This window comes from Polyodon spathula, chromosome 5 (assembly GCF_017654505.1).
Source record: "Polyodon spathula isolate WHYD16114869_AA chromosome 5, ASM1765450v1, whole genome shotgun sequence".
Lineage (NCBI taxonomy): Eukaryota > Metazoa > Chordata > Actinopteri > Acipenseriformes > Polyodontidae > Polyodon > Polyodon spathula.
The window spans coordinates 9,682,382-9,698,959 of NC_054538.1; the positions used below are offsets into that span (position 1 = coordinate 9,682,382).

Consider the following 16,578-nt stretch of genomic DNA (forward strand, 5'->3'; position numbering starts at 1 on the left):
ATCAGCACCTTCCGGGGGTCCACCAGTGGCTCCCACTTGAGGTTGTTCCTCCCCACAGAGAACTTGGTCCGCTGTGGCCAGTCCCGCCTGTTTTAGTGCACCTTGGTGTCCCTGCTGTCCCAAAGGCAAAGATAGCAGGGAAACATGGTAAAACCGCCTTGGAGACCCATCAGGAATGCCATCATTGCAGCCTCTTGATGTCATCTCAGAAAAATGCAGATATGTATCCACTTAGGTAGCTGGAACTAAACTGAACTGGTGGGCTTAAGGCCCCTGTATTTATACTACTATTTATATTACTGGAAAATTCTAGAAAGTTCTAGAAGTTACTCCAAGTTTATTCAGCACTGAATCTATCTGGAATGTTCTGGAAAATAGGTCAATTTCAAAATATCACTGTCCTGGTCACAAAAGCAAAGTTTGTGGGGAATAATAGCCATTTTCTATACTTTTGAGGCATAAGCAATTAGGAAATAACACTTACTACCCAGGAACCAAAAAAATAAAAAATAAATTGTTACATGGTGTAATGTGAGTTACTGGGGAGTGAATGTAGGTTTTCTTAACCTCTTACTCGTGTCCAGCACCTTTTAGTAAAACAGTCCCTTGTTATACAGACACCATTGTGCCGTACATTCTGATAAGCTTAATATGTCCATGATTATAACCAATTTAGTGGGACGCTAGAAACTGTATTATCCTGTGATGGGGTACACCCTCCCCCTGTGTGTATTTTGTATTTGTTTTGTACTACTAGGATTTAAATGTTATTTTGCACTATTGTTTTAGGTCGGCAGGGAAGGGTTAATTGCCTCCCCTGCCAAATCAATTCATCTATAGAATGTGCCTGAGCCTGACTGAATGACTGACAAGCAATCAAGCTCAGGCACAGCTGCATAAAAGAGGCAGTCTCTCAGTCTAGGTTGGGTGTTCAGGGAGTATGAACGAGACTGAACGAGAGAAAGAGGAACATACAGAACCAAGCTAAACAATTGCTATCAGGCTGAATGCAACCCGTACGCTGAAACGCTAATACACCGGAGTGCTGGGCCTTTGTTTTGATTGTGTTGCAGAAGAGTGGAGACTGGTAAGCTGCAGCCACGGAGCCAGCACACAAATCCTGGTGCACTACCCCTGCACAGCAGTGCAACACTGCAAACCCGGATTTGCACCCAGAGCACTTTTCCGTGCACATGGGCTTGTATATGATACTGTGTTATTATTTGGTGGGTTGCCATTGCAGAAGTGGAGACTTGGGAGCTGCCGCCACTAAGCCAGCACACAGCCCCAGAGCACTACTAACCCTAAATAGCACTCAGAACTGGGAGCACCACTACCCCTGCACAATACTGGGAGCACTTTGCCATGCACTCCAGCTAATACTTGTTTAATTATTCTCTGTTTATTTTGGCCACCATGCCGTTTTGTTTGTTCCATTATTTTGTTTTATTTAGTAAACCAGTGCTTCAACCTGCGGTATTAGTGTCTGTCTTTTCCTGGCCTGTGATGTCAGCAACAAGCCACGCTGCCACATATCCAAAGAGACCCATTGAAAAAAAGAGACTGTTATACTGACTCTGTGTGTGTGCGTGTGTGTGGCAGGGAGGAAGTCCTGCCAGTGTGTGTCTGTGTGGGGACTATTTGGTTGTCAGGGAGGGGGTTAACTTTCTCCCTGTCAAAACAAGTGGCAATGTGGCTGGAGCTGACAAATGATTAATTGTGTTGTGTGCTCCATGCTGTGCTGTCCCGTCTTGTTTACATTAGTGTGTTTTTGTAAACCCTTTTGTTTTGGCCCTTGTGCCATTTATTTGGTTAAGTGTGTTTTGTCAGTTGTTTTGTCCATGTTACTTGTTAAATGAAGAGTGCATTGGTAAGTTTACTTGCAGCTTTCTGTGTCTGAATCTCTCTCCCTGCAAACACCATCTGGGCTGTGATGCTACTGCACCACAGTGTGCAATTTATTTGTACTTTTTTAACCTGACGTCTTGATATTTCGAGCAACCTGTCTCAGGACATGCTTCGCAGCCATAACGTGACGGTGTAAAAAGACGGTGTATGCCATTGACATCTTAAGTAGGGGACAAAGCTCATTTGCGTACCTTTGACAATTGGTTAGACACAATCTCTCAGTAACAATCCGTGACGGAAAATCACATCTAAACCCATTACTGGCCGGTAAAATCCAGGCAGTAGTTTTATAAATCGTGTGTTAAATAATATCCAGTAGTTTTTTTTTTTTTAATGGCTGGAAATTACCACCATCTTTTATGAGTATGGCCCAAAATGTTTTGTTAGTTAGGTGCATGCTATCCCTTTGTACTGCTTCATATGAAAGGAAACCTGGTACATATGACAGTGTGTTTCTTACTGAGCACCCTATCCAGGAAAAAAAAAAATAACACTTTATTCAGTATTGGAAAGCATGACCCTTACTATCCATGGTTTATTTAGGGTTTCCGTTTGAGATGCAGCTGTTTACATTATCGAAATGGCATTTAAAATCTAAATGAGTTTCTCCAGAAAGACAATGATATATTAATCACATAGATTACCATCCTTTATACCCAGCAACTTGAAGGTTTTGCATTTCATTCCTAAGCTAAACAAATAGTGTGTCCCAAAGGCAGAGATGTTTTAGATTTACACCATATCTTCATTGAAGTTTATTGTTTATTTATTGTGCTGCAATTGAACATAATCTAATTACCCTCACATTAATTTGGTCTGAGCTACAGAAGGTTCAGTCAGATAACCAATCTCTGTAATTAAAATGCAAGGCAGAAAGAAGTATTCACGGTTACAGAACTAACACACAAATAAAAGATCATTAAGAATTGTTTTTTTGTTTGTTCATTTAAGCACTACACAATAGTCATACCCTCAATGTGCTTTAATAAAAGCATTCTATATCTGAACATGAAATATAATGTTCATTTTTTTAATTACAAATGTGAATTATTGAGGACACCACCCCCCCCCCCCCCCCCCCCCCACACCCCTCCCCCCCCCACCCCCCCCCCCCCCCCCCCCCCCCCCCCCCCCCCCCCCACCCCCACCCCCCCCCCCCCCCCCCCCCCCCCCCCCCCCCCTATATGTAAATCGGGGGGGGGGGTAACAGAAAAATGTAGTCCTTTTCTTTTCTTTATGTTTTTTCTGCCAATTTGTGGTCTAGGAGATGAAGCATACATTTCTAATTTGTTGCTGTTACAAACTGTCTTTTTGGATTTTACTGAAAACCACTTACATTGTTTCACTCTTTACCGGGGGCCAGGCCTGCAGAAGTAGTACTAAGTGCTGGAACTCCACCTCACTGTTACTTGAGTTCAACAGCTCAACAAACAGCTGGTACCGCGTCTCATCCTTCTCTACATCACTGATTTCCAACTTTGGAGGAAAAAAAAAAAGGAGTTAGGGTTCTTGCCATTGTTATAGCTTTAAAATCACAGAGCTGCAACTTAGCACAAAATAGTGTCAAACAACTCCAAAAAAACAAAAAGATTTTTTTCAAAGAGAAGATCCCAAAAAACACAAAAAAATGTAAATTATACATTGAAAAAGGCTGTTACCATTATCAACTTAAAAAAACCCTTTTTTTTAGTATATTTTAATAAATTACATTATTTTTGAAAAGTGCTTAAGAAATTCATTTTTCAAAGTGAAAGTAATGCATCTTTTATTAGAGCCAGAAGCTGATTTAATGCAAAATTTCCATATGCGTTACGAATACTCATTTGTACTCGTACTCAGACACACCCCTTTCAAGCAGATGTATAGTAAGAGTTCTTAACATAAGTCAATGTGTGGAATAAACAATTTTGCAAATGTAAAGTAGTAAAGATTTCTCAGACTTAAATTATTAAAAAAATAATACTGTACACAAACTCCCAGACTGTGCCTAGAAACCTTACAAATTAAATATTTCCTTTATGAATCCATTTGATACCCCTTATGTGGGTTAGTTAAAATGGGAATAAGAGATTAAAAAGACTAAGCTTTTTAATCATGCATACATCCATCAATGCACATCCTACTTGATGGTGTTGTATAACGTAGCAACTTAACTGGAAGAAATGTATAATTATCACTTTTTTTCCAAATGCTCATATGTCCATTGACTATCTTCTCACAATAAATAATTTCCATGTGTAGCATATTCTTTGATCTAATATATGACTATGATTGAAAAGCTGATCACTGAAGTAGTGTGTCATTAAGCCATGCTCTTAAAATAATATACATTATTTCCACATGGCTAGATTATGGGAACCATTTGGATAACGACATACATCTCCAGATTTCTACATGAAGTGTCATGCAATCCTTGTAGCCATCCCTTTTACTTCCATAAATTAACTAATTTCTCTGGCACTGCTTTGCAATTTATCAGTTCAGGAAGCCTGATGCATATAGAGGAATAAAAAACCCAAGACAATATTTAAAGGTCCCCATGCGTAATTTACTCATTTAATCCAAGTCAGAGAGCCGTATTAGCATTTAAACACAAATCTTAGATGGACAAAAGAAAAGAAAAATCGAAAATGAATGCTTTAAATAAATTAAATGATAAACAGCTCGAGAAGTTCTTTCTTAATGTCTTCAAAAGAAAGACTTGTAGGTGAAAAGTTTATCACTGAATGCATTACATTTTTTTAATATTTCAAAATTTTGCAAAATCAATAATACACCCTTCGATATAGAGTTACTAAATAAAATGTTAAGTATGCAAGTATTATTTTTTTTTAATTATACAAGTTAATGGTTAGTGGTAAATAGCTAATAAACCCTAACAAGGGCCCTTTCTATGAAATACAAAGTTGGTGGATTACAGTACATGGATAAGTAATCAGCATGCCCCCTTTCTTAATTAAAATCAGAGTTGGACTGTTTCCAAGTTCACAGAATTACTAAGGTAATACCTCCTGCGAATTTCAAATGTATTTTGTAGAATAATTTTTCTGTAAGCTTTCCGAGGCTTACTGTGTGTGGTGTGATCTTACAGCAAGGCTACTGCAGCCAGATATCTAATGAATTATAACAAGGCCTCTTCACAACTTACGGTTTTGGTACCAGGAATGCAGTCAATTAGCAATGCATGTATAATTAGGATACAATTTGTGAAACAATGAAAATCTAATATATAAACTCTTCAGGGACAGGGTAAGGCACTGATCCGTCAATGCTGAAAACTTCTGCAGAAAATATGCTAATTTTAAAAGGATAAAATGTTTACTGCTGACCCCAAGATCATTGGCAGGTCACGATTCTTCATTCTAAACTCAGCTACTGGTAATCATTTTTAACCACATGCTGAGTGAATAAATAACTAAAGGCAGGAGCTTGGGAAATGTATTTATTTTTTAAAAAATTTAAAAAATTGTTTTTAACTGAAGCACCTGTAAAAATCGGAGGGAAAAAAATCTCAGTATACACATTTTACATGTGGAATATGATGCACAGCAGTTCTGGTTTCTGATTAATAATATCTCTGGCATGAGTGATGAACAGAATCTGTGCAAGTCAAAGCCACGTTTTCCCAAGTTAGCTGGTACTTTGCGAACGTTTGGGCAATCGCTGTGCTGACGGAAATAGTATCTACACAGGGTATGAACATGACATCAGCACAAAACAAGCCAGGTTTATTCACCTTGAAATCATAAAAAGAAAAGAAAATTGACAGAACTAGGTCATGCAAGTCATCGGGAGACACGTCAAAAATCACACTGGACATTTACATCATGCATTCCATATAAGAAAAGGTCTTGACACCAGGTTCCTGGTTCAAATCTCCGCTCAACCACTGACTCACTGTGTGTGACCCTGAGCAAGTCACTCAACCTCCTTGTGCTCCGTCCTTCGGATGAGACGTAAAACTGAGGTCCAATTGTAAGACTATTCTAAGACTCCCTGGTCTCTGTAAGTCACTTTGGATAAAAGCGTCTGCTAAATGACTAATTAATAACTTGAATCTTAGGGGTGTCCTGATACTCGGAATTTAAATTGGCAGGTATTAACCCTTTGCAGTCCAATTTCGGACCAGGTCCGACATCATCAAAAAGACTTAACGCACAGGTCTCTAGTCATTTTTTCTCCGGAAAAAGCAGAGAAAACCTTTCAATAGCTGACTGGAACTGAAAAAAGGGTGCATCTCATAGTCCCATGCATTACAGAGAAAACAGCTTTTCTTTTCTTGAAGTATCAGCACACCCCTATTAAAAATGATCATGTAGAGAGACTAGGCTTTGTACTAAGTGCACAACTCCTTATTGGAGCCTTGGTTTCTGAAACATTATAAAGTATGAGTTTGACACTGAACAAAATTATTTTCTGTTGATTTCAACGAGGGTAGAAATTTTCAAAAACGATAAAACAAGCTGTGAGGAAAATAGCTTCTTAATGTTGCTGTCTTGCCATGACATCCTGTCATGCCCTGTATGAAAACTGGTGCTAGATAAGCAGGCAGCATTATACCTATTGAGACTGTGTGTCAAAGCAGTACAGGGAGCTAAAGGGCTTTCTTGTCTACACCTTGCTGTGCAATTAAAAAAGAAACATTAATATTCATTGACCTCCTACACAGTATGTAGTTATCCAAAATGAACCCTAAAATGGAGCAACAGGTTTTTTCCTTCAGAGGTTGTGCAGAAAATTAGATTTTGAAAGGCTTTGTGAAGGGCAATATAGACAAAAAAAGACCTTTGAATGTCTATGTTCTATGTAAGCTATAAAACATGTAACCCTAAGGAGAGGCAACATGACCATATAGTACATAAATTCACTATACCGTGTTTTATTTTTACTTCTGGGACATTTTTCACCTTTAATACAGTGCAACATAAAATGGCCTTGATAATGTTTTGCAAATGAATGCATATTCAAATACTTGTCTGAATCTTGAATGGATGTCTGAACATCAAAACACCATGTTTATCCCAGCACTACTAAAACACTGCTACTTAAAAGTAAGGTTGAGATTCATTTTAAGGTTCCCATGATACAGTACCACAATGTTACTTTAGTTGTGCATCATCTGTATGCATGGCTGATATGTAACAAACACAGCTGATGTGCAGTGGCGTTAATTACTGTCAGGCAAAAGAGAAACATGAATGTTGTCCAACTTTTTACCTGTTTAAATTTCAACAAACATTTAATACAAATATAACAGAACTGCATTAACATAAACCAGCAAAAATAAGCCAATAAAATGAGCCCTGTCCAGTATTTTGTAACAGGTCCCTACATAAAGAAATAAACAACAAAAAAGGCAACTGTGAAGCTATTTAAATATGAATTGTCACTGTGGCTCCTCCTGTTCCATTCCATACATTAATTTACTGTAACATCATTTTTATACCCATTTAAAAGTTTGTAAATCATTTATTTAGACTGTAGTTATACTTTATAACTACATTGCCAGAATATTACATTTCATACCTATTTAATATCTTATTGTGTGTGTTTTGTAAAATTCTCTATTGATGTTTATGATTAAATTGTATTTTACCAGGCTTAGTAAATAATGCCCTATTTAAACCATGGTAGCTGCATCTGATGAGTCTTTTAAAAGCTGCAATTCTGAAGCTCTGTGTATTAGAAGTGACCACTAAGGGTGTGCAACTGTCATTTCTGACGTTCTGAAACTATGGCTACTGTGAGTTAGTAAAATGGAAAATATCTACACAAAATTCGTTACAGAGAGGGGAGAAATTACAGCTGGTCATTTTGTAAACCCTCGATTAAGATAACCTGCTTCTGAGTCTTAGAATCAGACCCAGTGGTTGAAGGCAACATCTTTTCTGTAATAGGTAATAAGCAGAAAAAGTAAGAGAACAATAAACGATAATAGGAGATTAAACAGAAATTATTAAATATTATAAAAATACTAACAATACAATGTATACCTTTAAGTCTGTAGTCTTACACAAGCTTCCTGTATATATTCTGTGCAAGGTTGCAGATTAGTTTTTAATGTGAACTGAAGTTTAAAAAAACAATTAGGAAAGCTTGGCCACAACCTTTGACAGATGATGTAATAGAAGACATTATAATTACTTCATTACTTTTAACTGTTAAATAATGAATACATATTGAAGTTTAACATAAAATTTTTGATCTATTAATAAGTTACCACCTTCTGCAACCCATTTCATTTGGCAGTTAAAGGCTACCCCAGGCCCCTTGTTCAGGGATGAAAATGAAATGTATCTTTAAATAAGAAGTTGATTCCAATATACATTTCGTTAATTCCAAGGGGAAATCCATGGGTAGAAAACTTTCCTTTATTTTAAAATACAATGGCAGTGCTTCTAAACCACCCTCAAAAGAAACTAACAATGCTTCTGGGGAAACTGTATACTGGGATGGCCACATGATCACAGGTATCAGATAAATAAGATGGCACACCTTTTGCAATATCTTAAATGGAAAAAAAAAAAAAAAATCAATAAATTGACTTAACAGTTCAAAAATTGAACCATGTGGCTCCAAACTATGCAAATTTATATACGGAACATATTGTCCATAAATATCGCAAATTTATATATGGACTATATCGTCACCTTCTATTTGTGAATTCACCTCCTCGTCAGCCCATAAAGTTAACAATTCCTTAACTTATTCCAGACTCCAATTACTACCTCGTTCTTGATCAGCCATTGTAACTGAAAGAAATGAAAGCGTGTAACACCAACAACAAAAATACCCAACACGTCCGGTATGCAGTCACGTGGGATGTTGACTTTCAATCCACGCCCACTATATCGCTTCAGTGCCGGCAAAGCATTTCACACAGGAGTTAAGACGATTCAGAGGCGGCATAAAATATGACGGCTATGTGACCGTATAGGCAATTCACACAGACCAAAATACTGCATCAGTGCCGGCTCTGAGCCATCATAACTCATCTGTGTGAAAGGGGTATTAGACACATTTTCTAGATTTGTTAATTCCAGTAAATGATAGAAATACAACTGTGAGTGCTGATAGTGATCATCCAAAACATTTGATCAAAAAAATACCATATGGTCAATTTGTACGGCTAAAAAGAAAATGCAGTGATACGTCTGATTTAAAAATTAAAGCTAAACGCATGCAAGCTCGATTTAGGGGTTATAATAAGAAATGAATTGATACCACTTTAAGTAGAAATGAAATGAAAGAAAGTAGTGAGCTCATAGAAACTATAAAGATTAATGACTCGACTACACAAGAAAGATTAACTTTTGTCACTGAGTATAACTATATCCAATGACATTAAAAGAATAGCCTTGAAACACTGGAGGGCATTGGAATGTGCTCCTCAACTTCGGCCTTTTGTTACCCTTTTAGACGTGGCAGGAATATTAAGGATGAGTTAGTCGCTTCTATGTGTACATCAACACCATCTAACTATAGTTGGCTTACTAAAACAGCACATGATAACTTTCGGTGCGGAAGATGTGTTTATTGTTCTAATACGCACAATACCAAATATTTTAATCATCCACACTCTGGTCGTGAATACATGACAGAAGGTATCAACTGTAATTAAATGTTGTTGTGGTAATACACTTCAAAATCTATGGAACCACTCTGACTTAATGAAACATTAGATCTCAATCCATATGTCTAAAAATGTTACATGTATTAACTAAAAAAATAAAAAAAAATAGATAATTCATTTTTGTATGTATGCCACCTTGAATCTTTAGGTGTTTGGGGTTGTGAATCATGTCCTAATGTCTTCCAATCTCTAGTATTGAATAACTGTTTAAGTTAACTGTGTAATATGATCTGTAACATATAGCAGAATAGATGTCTGTAAAATGTTTTAAAGTGTCTTAATATATCAGTGTTTGAGTTTAATTAATGTATAATTATACCATGCATGGATTAACAACTTATTCTAAACCAATTTTCAGTTAATGAATGCTGTGATAGGTGAAAACTGTCATCTGTAACTTTAAATAACGTCTACGGTTATTATCCAATTAATGATTAACGACTGGATTGATTGGTGTCCTTTACTTATGATAAAGCTGTGTTTTTTTAATTGACAAATCTCTGCAACACCTGATGAGTACCGGTTAGCAGTGTACGACTGAGAACTACATTGTGTTTGGTCCCGTTGTTTTGTTATTTATTATTATGTAGGAAAAACCAAGTGTATTGTAGGAATCGTGATATTATCCAATTATTTTAAAAAACTAATAGTTGTTTTGGTTGTGCACCAACTACAGCGCTACTCACGCAGAGTCAATCAGCCTCTAGTTCGTTGGCATATTGACACTATATTGACGTCTCATAAATATTATATATTGCACGGAATACCAGCCATTTTGGCAAACCGTTTTTGTGCACGACACGTACTTACGGAAGAACGATATATATATATATATATATATATATATATATATATATATATATATATATATATATATATATATATATATATAGACACACACACACACACACACACAGTACCAGTCAAAAGTTTGAGTACACTTGCTGGAAACTATGTTTTTTTTCATAATTGACAATGTTTTACGTTGTATACGTTTCTGTAAATACTTGAAAATGAAAACATGTTATATACAAAACATAAGGAGTATCAACGCAATGTTCAAGAAAATTTCAAATTGTCTCTAAATCTTGGATTCCTCTAAATAGCCACCCGTTGCCTTAATAACAGCCTCACAAACACGAGGCATTCAGTTAACAAGTTTCAGCAGGAAATCACCCGACATGTCTTCCCAGCAATTCTGCAGCAATTCCCAGAGATGTAGGGCACTTGTGGATAGCTGTGCTTTGACTTTTCTGTCCAGTTCGCCCAATACAAGTTCAATGGCATTGAGGTCTGGAGACTGGGCAGGCCAGGTCATTAGATTCAGTTGTCCTTCACTGATAGTTCTTGCACAACTTTGAGGTGTGTTTCGGGTCATTATCTTGCTGAAGAATGAAGGACTGCCTCAAGCTCTACCGTCTGGTTCACGTGGAATGCCTGCTTGGCTTGGCAAAAAAGCAGGATTAGTGCAAAGTGTGACTTTCACCCTGGCTTCTACAAAAATTAAGCAGGCTTTTGCAACCAAAAAGGCTTGCAAGTAAGAAAGCCACTTTCACTGATACTTATTTCAGCTCTGTTGAATGTAAGGGCTCAAAGGGAGACTTCATAAGCGCTTCCAGCACCACATTAAGCCTCCAACGAGGGACAACGTCCTTCATAGGTGCTTAGGCATCTATTGCCAGCGGGTCCCCTGCTCCCGCTACTGAGAACCAGAGGGGATGAGTCGATTCTTGGGAGGCAAACAGATCTACCTGCGCTCTCCCGAACTGTTGCCAAATATGGCTCACCACTTCTGGGAGAAGCCTCCATTCCGAGGCACTGGGGACTGTCCTTGAAAGGATGCCCGCTGCCCAATTCGTCAATCCGGGAAGATGTACTGCCTGCAGTGAGAGGAGGTAATGGTGCGACTAAAGCAACAGTCTGCGGGCAACACGGTGGAGACTGGGGAACCTGAGGGGACTCCATACTCCTTGTGCTCCCCTGCCATTACACACGGCATCCCAGCCAAGGCTGGACGCATTTGTGGTTATAACCTCCCTCCTGGCAACGCTGCCCAGCACTAAGCCTAAGTGTAGGTGAGTGGGCTGTGTCCACCTGGACAGAGACTGCAGACAGTGCCGAGATACTGTCAGCAGATGGCCACGGTTCAATGAACCAGCATTGGAGAGGACGTATGTGTAGAAGACCCAAAGAAAGGATCTGGGAAGCTGCTGCCATCAAGCCCAGAAGCCTCTCAGTGTCAGTACTGTGAGCTTCCTGTTGGGCTGAAAAAGCTTCAGACAAGCGGCTATTCTCTGTACTCTGTCCTGTGACAGAATGGACAACATGGCCTTGGAATCCAGATGCATCATAAATAGGAGGTTAAAGCTGGCTCTTTGTATAGTTCACTAACAGACCTACCCAAAGATGGTGATCTGTGATGAGTTTCGTGTGCGCCCTTGCCTGTGCTGCAGATTGAGCACAAATTAGTCAACTGTCCAGGTAAAGGCGCACTCTGATGCACAGAATTCTCATGAGAGGATATAGCTCTCTTTTCAGCTGAAGAGGGAGGGAAGCCTTGTCCAGGTGGAACTGACAGCAAGTGCTCTACAGAGCTGCGTGACACTTATTTCTCTACAAGTAGAAAAGCATGTACAAAACTCGTAATAGCTACGGTCGGCAAGTGCCTCCTTACCATGCTCCGGACACAGAAAGGCAGTGCATCTGCCATGCCTGTCCTCCGTGGGGAAACCTTTCTTGCATATGTCGCACAAATGAAACCCCAGCATAATGTAACTGCAGTGGTGTGCAATGCAAATGACCTTGAACTGTAATTGCTATCAGAATAGCCTATACTACTATCAACATATCGAATGCTTAACACCTGCACTCTTCTATAGTGCACAAGCCCAGTGCAACAGTTTTTAAATAATTTTTTTTTACAGTACACAGAGACAGTGCACATACAATACAGTACAATATGGTGGGCAATGCACATTATACACAGTATGCTACAAACGGTACGGTATAGTGTTAATAATACTATTATGCCCAGTGTACAGTATATAGACAGAATATAGCGCACATTACTCTTTGTACGGTGCAACGGTATGGTGTATGGTACGGTTTGATGTGCAGTACAGTACAGTATGATAACCTTGTTCACTAGGAACGATGGTAGATCAGTGACCTACAGTTACCAAAGAAACAATAAGCAGAGATGCCCACCTGTATAGCTTCTGGCTTAACACAGCACAGCCCTAAGACTGGAGGGAGCCTGCTGTCACTGTGACAGCCCTCGTAAAGGCACTGCAAGCAGAGACCAGAGCAGCAACCAAACAATATGAGAAGAACTGCAAGCAATCAGACCCGAAGCAGAGCAGAGCCCAGCAAATGCTAGTGAATTGGAAAGGTAACCTTGTTCGTTGTATAAACGTACCGCCTGGAAAGGTAGCAAGTCTGGGACCTACAGTTACCACAGGAGTGATATAGGGATGCCCATCTAAAACACTCCTGGCTAACCAACAGATCGAAACCTAAGGAAAGCCCACTGCTAGAGTCCTAACAGTTTTCACACTAACTGTGCAAGCAGATCTTAATGTGGTATAGAGACATTGTGGAAAAAGCTGTAAGCAAATTGACCCAAAGCATGCGACTTGTCTCGGTCTAACGCAAGACAGCTGAAGCCAGCAGTCGTGTTAGTGTTGCTGTAAAAAAAACAAACAAAACAAAACAAAACAAAAAAAACAGAAAATACAATAGAGAAAACAATTTCTTCTCACATAAAACACAGGGCCGCTGAATGACTAACGAACAACCATGGCTGAGTGCAAAAGTAATTTTAACTAAAACACGTAAAAACCACAATTCGCAATAAGTGATAAACACACGCGAACAATAATAATACAATCAGATATAACACTATGTGTCACTTATCCACTGATCTCTCTCTCTGGTCGGTGAAAGGAAAAATTATGATATTTTGAGTTGTCAGCAGTCTCTTTTATGTCCTTGGGGGCGTGGCGCGACTGTGTCACTGGCACTACATGCAGCTTTGGAATATCTATTTAGGTTACACGGTATCAAAGGATTAATACCCATGAGGTAATGCTTACAATTCGTACTTGGAAGGAAACTAACAACTACAAACACCAATGGCATTTGAAAATTATGTATAGCCTACAATCGTACATACTAAACTACTGTAGCGATCCTGAGGGGAGGGGAGAGATATAGGATAGAGTGTGTGCAGCGGTTTCTTTGTGTGTGTGCGTGCGCGCACGCAGGGCAGGGGAATGGGATGCGTGCAGGGGAATGGGATTGCAGGGGAAATCATGGGGAGCGGGGGTCTGTATAAAGGGCGGGGGTAGCGAGGGCACATATGGAGGTACGTGGAAAAGACTGCGAGATGCTGCACTGATAATATCTGTGAACAGCCCTTTACACGGATCGTACAGTCTGTAATGCAATTGATTTTGATTAGCCAATTCACACTAGGGCGTGGGAAATGCTAGCTTGGAGTGAAGATTCACTTTTATCCAGGTGTGGCACTAGATGTACAGTGATTTAGTGGGGGTGGGGTAAAAAGTGAAAAATAATCGATAGCTTTTCTTATTTCCCTTTTCCTGCTGAAATATGAGGATTATTTTGCATATCGAATGAACACACATAGGAAAGCATGTACTATGAATACAAACGTTTATTTAGAATAAAAACCTGCATATACGAAAGAACATGCCATTTAACAACTGAACTACTTGTAGCCACAGTTTCTGTTTTCCTCACCATCCTGAGCTGTTCACTTATTCTGTCCCTTATGAGTTTGTAGTGAAATATTACAAACGCTTCTGATTTTTAATTCTGCTAGCTAATCATTAGAGAACTGAAAATTGCCAAATATCTAGCGGTTAGGCAGGTGACTGCCTCTGTATAATGGCAATTTAATTTTGCAGGAGCTTGTCAGCTTCCCAGTGCCATATTAATTTGTCGGACTAGTACTTATAGCACCTAGGAGAATAATTAAATATTAAGGCCCCTTTGATGTACGCAAAGTCTGACTAAGATGATTACCACAGACTGAGTATGGCTTTCAGACAAATCCAAGTCATGGTACTTCATAGTAAAGTTAATGCTAATTTCAAAAAGAGAAAAGCAAGACCTTGTTACCAACATAATTGCTACAGTACCCAATCTTCTAAGAAAATAAAATGAATTACAAAACAGATAAAACTTAAAGAATAACAGAGAAAGCTGGTCATAACAAAGTTTAACCCCCCCCCCCCCCCCCCCCCAACAATAATTTAAGAAATATATGACCTAACACGTGGGCCTTAACATTTTTAGTCTCGCTGACTGAAAATAAATAAAGCCTCAAAATCAATGTAAATTACTAATTAGGCTATATATTACGTTCTACTTTAATTACCACAGCACACATTCAACATTTGATTAAAACAATTCAATATAAGATTGGTCACTGGTTAACAGAGTGCATGTTTTACCCAGGAGATCAGAAAACTCCTTGTTATAATATTCATTCTACCCATCTGATTGTGTCTTTTTTAAAAACCTGTAGAGAGCCTCTTAATGCCACTTAGCCAAGCTTAATGGGTTTCATAAAAATCATTCAGATGCATTGTGCTGGGTTTTGATTATTCCACACGTTGATGTTCATAATTTTATAGCCAGCAGGCTGATTTATAGCCTTTCATTGCATAATACTATATATTATAGGAGAAGTGGAATCCTGCCATTCACTATCATTTGGATACTTGTTTGTAAAAGCCTATGATAACACAGCACTTGATCATCAAGAAGAGTCCATATCAACAACTTTGATTAAAAAAAACAAAAAACATTCAGGACCTTAAAAAAGAAAGACCAAAAACACTTGGCATGTAATAGGTTAAACGACAGGGCACATCTCCTATAAAGGGTTGTGTTATAGAACACACTGTATTACTTACAACAAACACATTACTTTACATGTGCTGCATCGTTTTGTACACACACCGCTTTTACTGTATAACAAAAATGCACATATATGTAAACTGAACGAACGTATGAGAAATAATTGTTGGCAGTGATGAATTAAATAGACGCAAATTAAAGCTGTGGTTTTATAACACACTTAATTCATATTACCTGTCTCTGGGGCCAGCTGGCTTTCAGTACCGCCTGGGTCCTGAAGAACACAAGTAGTTTACTGTCTTCATCACTCAGATGAAAAGCCTGTTCCAGGATCTGCAGGACCTCAATCCGTGGCTTCACTGGCAGGGACACATTTCCACAGAAGGGCCGTAACCAGTCAAGGAGGTCATCTGATGAAACTAAACTTCCCCTACAAAAAACAAACAAACAAACAAAAAAACCTTAATATCAGCACAAACTCAAAAATTGAAAATACATTTCAATCTAGTATGGAAGATTCCCAAGATATAGACTTCAACAGCCCAGCCAATCATATGCCACAACTGTGAAAATAGATGCCCAATAAGAGCTATCACCACAACTCGGTGAACAAATATAATAAATCCTGCAAATGCGAGCGTGAAATACTTACACACATACCCTTATCAAAAAACTTACCAAACAAGGCTTTTTACTTTACTGTTCACCCTGCATCAGTTTGATTACACCACGAAATAACTATATTACATTTGACCTTGTGCAGACAAATGTTATTTAAATTTTTTTTTAAAAAGCGCTTTCTTATTTGTTATGAAAATCACAGAAAACAGACTACCATAGATAACGCAGCCATTTGCATATTATTGAGGATGACAGTATATTGAGATGATAGTAACTGGTAAATTCTAGATTTCATTTAATTGCACTGACGACAATAGTCTTACTTAGCGTGACCATCCGACCCTAACTGGGCGGGACAGTCCCGAAATGTAAAGATTAAGTCCCGGTCCCGGAAAAGAACACTAGAAAAACAACTTAATGGGCAATTAATGTTTTTAATGACTGGTTGAAAAATCATCAGCTTGGACTGTAAAACTGTGTCAAGTGCTCAAATGAACAATGTCCTGAGGCAATTTTATGCAACGGTT

At 38.6% G+C, this 16,578-nt stretch overlaps 1 protein-coding gene across 1 annotated transcript in view; it reads right to left on the reverse strand.

The window, feature by feature from the left end:
* nbas (NBAS subunit of NRZ tethering complex) overlaps nt 1–16,578 on the reverse strand; it is a 180,330-nt gene that overhangs the window by 25,246 nt on the left and 138,506 nt on the right. Inside the window, exons 48-49 of the mRNA XM_041249686.1 lie at nt 15,665–15,860; nt 3,245–3,384 (exon numbers count right to left, since the gene is read on the reverse strand). Coding sequence (XP_041105620.1) covers nt 3,245–3,384; nt 15,665–15,860 — 336 coding nt within the window. The remainder of the gene's footprint in view (nt 1–3,244; nt 3,385–15,664; nt 15,861–16,578) is intronic.